The 8,910-nt window shown below is 38.3% G+C and overlaps 1 protein-coding gene across 1 annotated transcript in view; it reads right to left on the reverse strand.

The window, feature by feature from the left end:
* The window catches only part of TOP2A (DNA topoisomerase II alpha), a gene marked incomplete at both ends in the record, with an annotated part of 33,413 nt that overhangs the window by 10,615 nt on the left and 13,888 nt on the right, over nucleotides 1-8,910 (reverse strand). The window contains 10 exons of the mRNA XM_084237980.1: nucleotides 1,654-1,802; nucleotides 2,936-3,057; nucleotides 3,161-3,275; nucleotides 3,653-3,745; nucleotides 4,254-4,363; nucleotides 4,454-4,559; nucleotides 4,689-4,799; nucleotides 5,419-5,544; nucleotides 5,850-6,007; nucleotides 7,627-7,765. Of these exons, the coding sequence (XP_084094106.1) occupies nucleotides 1,654-1,802; nucleotides 2,936-3,057; nucleotides 3,161-3,275; nucleotides 3,653-3,745; nucleotides 4,254-4,363; nucleotides 4,454-4,559; nucleotides 4,689-4,799; nucleotides 5,419-5,544; nucleotides 5,850-6,007; nucleotides 7,627-7,765 (1,229 nt within the window). The remainder of the gene's footprint in view (nucleotides 1-1,653; nucleotides 1,803-2,935; nucleotides 3,058-3,160; nucleotides 3,276-3,652; nucleotides 3,746-4,253; nucleotides 4,364-4,453; nucleotides 4,560-4,688; nucleotides 4,800-5,418; nucleotides 5,545-5,849; nucleotides 6,008-7,626; nucleotides 7,766-8,910) is intronic.

Genomic DNA, 8,910 nt, shown 5'->3' on the forward strand with positions numbered 1-8,910 from the left:
ATCCATGGACAGGAAACTATTCCCAGAAAGCTCTGATGATGGAGTCACGGAGCAGGTTAGTATTTTCAGGTTGGGAAGATTAGTAAATGACAGTAATAAGGAGGAGAACCAATAGTCTGGTATCTTGGGAGCCAAAGAGTTTCAAAGAGGATGGTGCACTATGTCCAGTACTGCTAAAAGGCTGAATAAAATGACAACTGAAAAACGACCATTCATAATGTACTTTCCATGGAATTGTAAAGGAAGTAAATTTTCAACTGTGGTATTTAGGAAGAAACAAATTCTTTTTTACTTTGACCTAAACTCTCTAACTGAAGGTTTTTCAACCTTGGCACTAGGGACATTTTAGGTCAGGTAATTCTTCACTGGGGTCCTACACACTGCAGGGGGTATAGAAGCATCTCTGGCCTCTGCCTGCTAGATGCCAGTAGCATAGTTATGCTGTCATAAAAAATGTCTCCAGGGCCTCCCTGGTGGTACAGCGGTTGATCGCTGGGTTGCGAAGCTGCCCACAGCCTCTGCAGTGCTGGTTCGATCCCTAGCCACTGGAGGAGGGTCCCACATGGCGCGCAGACCTCTCCTGCCGCCCGCTGCTCCCCTCAGCAGTGTACTTCGGTCCTTCTGCCTGCTCTGCTCCCTGCTCTGGCTCTGGTGAATTCTCTCACCCTCCCGTGCTTCTGACTGTATCCAGTGCTTGCATAAATAAATAAATAAATCTTTAAAATCTCCAGACATCATTACATGTCCTCTGGGGAGCAAAATTTATTCTAGTTGAGAATCTATTGCCTTATGTGGACAAAGAGAAGAAAATGTAAGAAATGGAAGTATGAACATTTATAGATTGGCAAGGAAACAATACTTTTAAGGGATACAAGACTATGGTTATCAAACTGAAATAGGATTTTGATGTTTCACTCATTACAAAGAATAGTATAATTAAACTTTAAAAAGTTTAAAAAATATCCAAATGCCTACATAAAAAGTATTATTTCTCATTAATTATATTTTGAGTCACTTAAATATCATGTTACTATTTTTTAAAAAAGATTTATTTATTTATGCATACAAGAACTGGGGTACAGGCCAGAGGGGTGGGTGAGGGGCTTCAACAGAGACAGACAGAGTGGGGAAGAGAACAGGTAGATTGACTGAAATACACTGCTGAGGGGAGCATTGGGCGAGTCAGGAGAGGTCTTCTGCGCCATGTGTGTATCTCCCTGGCTGGGGATCAAACTCAAGCTGCAATGGCTACGGGTAGCTTCATAGTGCTGCGACTTAACCCCTTGTGCCACCAGGGAGGCCCTCATGTTACTTTATTTTTTTTTTTTAAAGATTTATCCATTTATTTATACAAGCACTGGGTACAGTCAGAAGCGCGGGAGGGTGAGGGAATTCACCAGAGCCAGAGCAGGGAGCAGAGCAGGCAGAAGGACCGAAGTACACTGCTGAGGGGAGCAGCGGGTGGCAGGAGAGGTCTGCGCGCCATGTGGGACCCTCCTCTGGTGGCAGGGGAGCAGCCGGGGATCGAACCGGCGCTGCAGAGGCTGCAGGCAGCTTCGCAACCCAGCGCTCAACCGCTGCGCCACCGGGAGGCCCCTCATGTTACTTTAAAGATGGAAATGGCTATTTACTAGAATTTGAAAGCATACCCACCTGAGCATTGTGAAGATATATCGAGGACTAGCAGAATCTTTGCCACCATGCAGTCTGGTGCCAAACTGACCAATGGGCTGCAAGAGGTTCAGATTATTGCTACCCACAAAATTCTGAGCCAAATTGATAATGGTCATCATTAGTGACATCTGGAGGGGGGGGACAAAAGATTCATTAATTAAACAGCAGTTTTTAATAATACATACCCATTAAGACAAACCATCACTATTAATTCTCTAATTTTATGAGGCATTTTGACTTTTACTATTATATCATTACTATTACTATTGACTTTTCCTAGATAAACATATGGCAGAAGTGGTATCTATAAAGCTATGATTACTGGCTTCAAGTTCATGACTCTGGGCCTACCAGTTAATTTGTCACTTTTACTCAACCTTGAGGGCAAAGCTCCTCTCTTTACCCTCAGAAGAATAAATTATTTTCTCCTTTGTGTTACAATACTTTGATCATTTCTCATCTAGCATATATTGCTTTATTTTATAGTTGTGTATGTATGTTTGGCCTCTGGTTCAACTGTGATTATACTTAACATGGTAAGATTTAAAAATCATTTGTTGTGTAAAAATTTACTGAGTACTACTATATTTTGATTTAAAATATAATCATTATATTTAAAGTTCTTTTAATGGAAATCTAGTGCTTTAGAACTATCTTATATTTACATAGTGAATATAAATAAGCAATTCAAATCACAAAGTAAAAAAAAAAAAAAAAGGAATATAAATTTGTTTAAAGTCAAACAATTCAGACACATATAAAAAACCGGATGGTTGCTCTTTCCAATTTTCCCAGGGATAACTGAAGTAAGTTTGAAGCATATCCTTTCAGATCTTTTGCTTTAAATAATGTTCTGTCTTTCCCTCCTATCTGACAATAGACCATGGACATTTGTCAGTGTAGTACATACAGATATATTTTAAGTAAATTCCATGCATAGATGTATCACCATTTATAATAACTTTCCAATCACTGGACATTTTCAATGTCTAAATTTTGGCATCACAAAATTACAATAAACATCATTAAGTATCTTTGGACATAGATCCTTGCAGACTAGAGTGTCCAGACAGGAATATTATTTCTAGAAATAGATTTGTGAGGTCAAAAGGTAAACATACTTTGTAGTTTGATAGATTCCACCAAATTGTTTTCAGTATACTATGGACGTACCAACTTAAAATATCACCGAATGTTTGGAGAATGACTTTAATGGTATTTCTGCTATAAAGCTTTTGAAAACATTATGGATTATGTTTACCTCACCATGATGGTAAGACGACATCTCGGCCACTGACCCAGCTAACTGGGCAACCTTTACCTCTCGCTTGTCATTCCGTTTGAAACAAGTAAACAAAACTTTTCTCTGACCTGGTTTCAAACCTTCAAAATGAAAGAAGTTCAAGCATTAGTATCCTCAATTTAACTACTTCTGGGCACCGATTTCTATATTATGAGGAAAACAGACTAACAAATTGGAACTCACCATCTACCATAGATGGGATAGATCTCTCATTATCAGAATTAGAGAACAGGATAAGTTCCTTATTTATGAAGTCATTGTATGTGAGATATGTGGTAGTTTGTCCATACAAGTAATCCTGAGGAGTGAAAGAGACATTATATAATCTAAAGTAAAAAAAAGATCAGTGGTCTCAGCAATGTTTAATGAAAATAAAAAAGTCTCTTGGAACTATTATTTCAGTAATTCTTAAGTCCCTTTAAACAGATAGAATTATGCAGAAGTAGTCTGTATGTTTTAAAGATAATGCAAATTGAATTGTGTTAGAAAAAGTGCATTGCCTTTATAATTTGTTTTAGGCCCAACACATTTACATAGCAGTCTAAACAATATTTATATAATTATCTATTATATTAATTTTTTAAACTGAACTAACTATTCAGTAATGTTAATTTGCTATATCAATCATTAAAGATCAGTTAATAGCAGTTGGTGGGATGTATTTAAAATTTTTACCTCAGGAAGGCCAAGTAACTTTCGTTGCCTTCTATCCTCCATGAAATGAGTTAACCATTCCTTTCGGTCATCTATCTGTTTTTTGCTAAAAGCCTACAGAAATTAGAAGATGAAAAAGATGTCACCGATATCAATAGGTTCCAAGAAAATTTCTTCTATAAAAAACTAATAGTAAAAATTCGGTTTTCGGGCCTCCCAGGTAGCGCAGTGGGTTGAGTGCATTGCTGTGAAGCTGTTCGCAGCCTCCATAGCACCGGTTCTATTCCTGGCCAGCCAGGGAGAATCCCACATGGCAAGGCAGACCTCTCCAGTCTCGCCCGTTGCTCCCCTCAGCAGTGCTTTCAGTTCACCTGCCTATTCTGCTCCCTGCTCTGTCTGGTGAATCCGCTCACCCTCCCGCAACTCTGGCCTGTACCCCAGCTCTGTATGAATAAAAATAAATCTTTAAAAAAAAAAATTCAGTTTTCTACAATATCTGGTCCCTTTCGCTGGGATATGCTGACTGAAAACATTCCATTCTGTAAAAATTTAAATGTTTCCATTGACTAATGCGGTGATTTCTAAAATTAGAATGTATACATGCAATATAACTCAAACTCACCAGGCTAATTGCAGCATCATCTTCAGGACCAGAATATTTGAATTGGATACGATGCCTTTTCATATCTGCAAAATACTCTTTAGCTTCTTTTGATGTGCTAGTGCCCAAACCTACAAAACAAAGAATACCAAGTGACTACATAAAATCTCTAACAAGAGATATGACAAAATGAGAAGTTCTGTATGGGTTTCATTACAGACCTTTGTAATACTTGACTTTCCATTTTTTGTGATTTGGAGTAGAACTCTTCCATTCTTCAAATTCAGGAAGGCTATAAAATGCTATTTCTTGCTTATTTTTAGACACCTGTGGTAAAGAAAGCACTGCTGTGGCTTCATATACCCCTGAATACCACACCACACATTACTGGGGTTATGTTTCCAGGGTTGAGGAGTAGGGTCTAAAAATATTATGTCATTTTAGAAATTAGTATACCTTTACAATGGGAGTAATAAATTCCTCCAGAAAACGATGTCTCAAAAGAGAGGGCCAGTTGTGATGGATAAAATTAATCAGCAAGCCTTTAATATGGGATCCATCTTGGTCCTGGAAATATTTGGAAAGCCAAAACACAAATAATGGTTTATAAACAACAACAACAAAAAAGATTGATTTACTAATAATTTCCCAAAACTTTCTACGAGGAGAAAAAGACTGCTTAAGTCCAGACCCACTTAACCTATATATGTAACATACATATAAACATAATATCTAATTAGAGGTTGATCAGAGATACTGAATCAAGTTCCAAGTTTAAGGAATTTCCTATCATGGCAAAAAAGCAATGCACTCTCAACTCAGTCTTGGCTTCCCAGATAATCATGAAAAGAAGGAATAATGGCCCTGCTAAAAAAAGGCTGTGGGGGCCTCTCTGCTGGCACAAGGGGTTATGTCTCAGCATAATGAAGCTAGTGCTATCTTCAGCCACTGCAGCACGAGTTTGATCCTCAGCCAGAGATAACCCATGTGGCGCAGCAGAACCTCCCCAGTCTTGCCCACAGCTCCCTTCAGCAGTGTATTTCAGTAGATCTGCCTGTTCTGTTCCTCATTGTTTCTGGTGAATCCTCTTAGTCTGGCCTACACCCCAGATCCACGCCAAAATAAAAAAAGGGGGCAAGCAAGACATTTAATTTACCAATCTAGATTATCTGATAATAAATCTGACCTGATCTGTCATAATCATTATCTTCCCATAACGAAGAGTCTTCAGTGAATCTTCATCTTCATAGTTTTTCTTGTACTGAAGACCTACAATCTTGATGATATTGTTAATTTCTGCATTTTCCATTATCTGAAATGAACATATACCAAAATGAGGTAAATTTAAAAACAACAACAAAAAACCAAATTTACCAAAAATAAAGGAATACAACAGCATGTTACTTGGATATTCTCATGTTCTAGTATTTTGAGTTATAAGCTTATTATTTTAGTAGGTCAAAAAAATCTCAAGATATAACATAAATATATCTAATTTCTTAAAATAACAGGCTAAAATATATTTCAAAGTGTCCAGTGAATGAATGAAACAAGAGCACGAAGTCGTGCATTCTGAAACTAGATTTAGATTCTAAAGATTTAGCTTGTATATTTTACCTGTTTATGAGACGCTTCTCGAACATTGAGTATTTTTCCTCTAAGAGGAAAAACCCCGTATTTGTCTCTCCCAACCACACCAAGGCCTGAAACAGCCAAAGTTTTAGCTGAGTCTCCCTCAGTCAGGATAAGTGTACACTCAGTGGAGTTTCGACCTCCTAAAATAAAAGTATACAAATTAATATTAGCACATTTAGTTCAGTCTCCATTATACTAATTCAGTCATATGATAAAAGACAGATAATTCACAATTTATGACAAGTTGACTTAGGAGTAAGATGGACCTAATAGATGTATTTTTTAGCTTAAGTTTTAATTTAAAAAAACCTTAATTTCAGATATTTGATCATATTATATTAAAAATATCTGTTGGTGATGGGGTTTTGGAAACGCTACCCTAAGATATGGCACTTTGGCATATTAAATATTTTAAGCTGAAGGAGTTTGAGAGAATTACACGCAAAAGATCTCTCTGACATTCCCACCAAAATAACTTCTTCCCTGAAGGTGATAAGATGCCCTTATGTGAGAAGAGCCCTCCCTACACCTAGATGAAAGGAACATTTTCACCCCACAAAGAGGGACATTTAGAATCTCTATGAAGAAGGGGCCTCCTTGGTGGCTTAGGGGTTAAAGACTCAGTGCTATTAAGCTATCAGCAGCTTTTTATTTATGTCTCTGCATAAATAAAAATAAACCTTTAAAAAAAAGATTTATGCATACAAGAGCTGGGATATAGGCCAGAGGTGGGGAGGTAGGAGAAGTCACCAGAGACAGAGTGGGGAGCAGAACAGGAGTATCTATTGAAATACACTGCTGAGGGGAGCAGCGGGCAAGACAGGAGATGTCTACTGCAACATGTGGGTCAGCTCCCTGGCTGGGGATCAAACTCATGTTGCAGTGGCTGCAGGCTGCATATAGCTTGATAGCACTGAAACTTTAACTCTGCACCACCAGGGAGGCCCATAAATAATTCTTAAAAAAAAAAAAATCTCTGAATAGGACTTGCTCAATTGCTCCTAATTTTTACACAATCTTTGTCCTATCATATCTTTTTATGACTTTCCACTCTTCATTAAATGTAATTTAAAATCATAAAGCTTAACCATTATGTATGTCTTCTTTTTGCTTCTCAAGTTTCCAGTGTCACATAAAATTTATGCTAACAAATTCATATGCTTTTTTCCTGTTAATCTGTCTTATCAGTTTAATTTTCACACCCAGTCAGGGATCAAAAAGGGTCAAGGGTCTTTCCCTACATTAGCTAGTAGATTAAGTATATATTTTTGTTTTATATTCCAAAATAATCATCTCAACCTTGTTTATATCACTCAAATATTGTAAATGATCTGAATGGTTAATAACAGGGAAGTAGTTGATTTTTTTTAAAAGATTTATTTATTTATGCATACAAGAGCTGGGGTACAGGTCAGAGATGCGGGGGGGTGGAAAGGATTCACCAGAGACAGAGTGGGGAACAGAACAGGCAACTGACTGAAATACACTGCTGAGGGGAGCAGTGGACGAGATAGGAGAGGTCTGCCTCGCCATGTTGGTTGTTCCCTGGCCTGCCAGGGATCTAACTCTTGCTGCAGAGGCTGGGGATTGCTTCATAGTGTGATGCTTAACCCCTTGCGCCACCAGGGAGGCCCAGTTGATTTTTGAAAAGTTAAAATATTCCATTGAATGTTAAGGTGTCATGGGAAAAAATATCCGTGGTATGACATTAATAAAATAACTGAACTATAAGCAAAGTTTGAAAATATTAAATGTGTACCTGCATCATTGGCATCATCAAGTTTCGGAATTCCTTTGATTCTGTTGTGCTTTACAGCTGAACACTTCTTATTTAACTGGACTTGGGCCTTAAACTTCACCCAGTTTAATATGCTTTCTACAATACCACAGCCAGTTGCCTGAAAATGAGATTATGTTAGATGAAGAGTTCTGTTAGAAATCTAGAACACAAATGCGCTCCCATGAAAATGGGAAATGACTGAAAAGGAGGAAAAACAATAATATCTGGATAGAAAGTGGCACATCTGGACTGGGGGGTTATCACTGCTGAGGCATCTAGTTCCTTTGGGTTCTTTTATTCAATAAAAATTTACTGATTTGTAATTATACTGTATCAGGTACAAAGTTGGAGATCTTGTGGTTAAAACAAATTCGACAGTCCTTTGTCATTACAGAGTTTAAGATAAAATAAGTCAAAACTAAAGGAATTCTAAGCGTGATGAATGTTGTGAATAAGCGAAAAGGGTGCTACGCAAAATAATGTTTAGTGTTAAAAGTGTAAACCAACTGGGGGAAAGGGAATAAAGGCTTTCCAAAAGAAAAGTACCTCAAGCAAAGGGATTAACATGTGAAAAGAAGAAGAGTACTATGCTTTTGAGTAATTTAAAGTGAACAAGGAAGTTAAGACAATAAAGGAAGGGCCTCCCCTTGGCGCAGTGGTTGAGTGCTGGGGAGCGCTGGGTTGCGCTGCGGCACCGGTTCGATCCCCGGCTGCTCCCCGGCCACCAGAGGAGGGTCCCACATGGCGCGCAGACCTCTCCTGCCGCCCGCTGCTCCCCTCAGCTGTGTATTTCGGTCCTTCTGCCTGCTCTGCTCCCCACTCTGGCTCTGGTGAATTCTCTCACCCTCCCGCGCTTCTGACTGTACCCAGTGCATGTATAAACAAAACAAACAAACAAACAAATAAATAAATAGCATGCCTCTATTAAAAAAAAAAACAATAAAGGAAAAAAGAGGCACTGAGATGACAGGGTTTTATAGAATTTGGACTATGGAAGTTTTAAGGAACTTGGGTTTTTTTTAAGTGTAGAAGTCACTGAAAGATTTCAAAAGAATGCAGACAACATGTCTGCTTTAATACAAAAAAAATTACTCAACAGCACTGCAAAGAAAGGATTGAAACATTGTGAACACCAGGAACCTATTCTAGTAATCCAGAGGAGATCATGGTGGGAGGCTACTGAGGCGTCCAGATGATTCTTAGGGCTGGATTGAAAAAGAGGCAGAATAAAGAGGTTTCCAGTTTTTTTGTTATGCAACCAGG

Source organism: Talpa europaea, assembly GCF_964194135.1.
Source record: "Talpa europaea genome assembly, chromosome: 7".
In the NCBI taxonomy this organism is placed as follows: domain Eukaryota; kingdom Metazoa; phylum Chordata; class Mammalia; order Eulipotyphla; family Talpidae; genus Talpa; species Talpa europaea.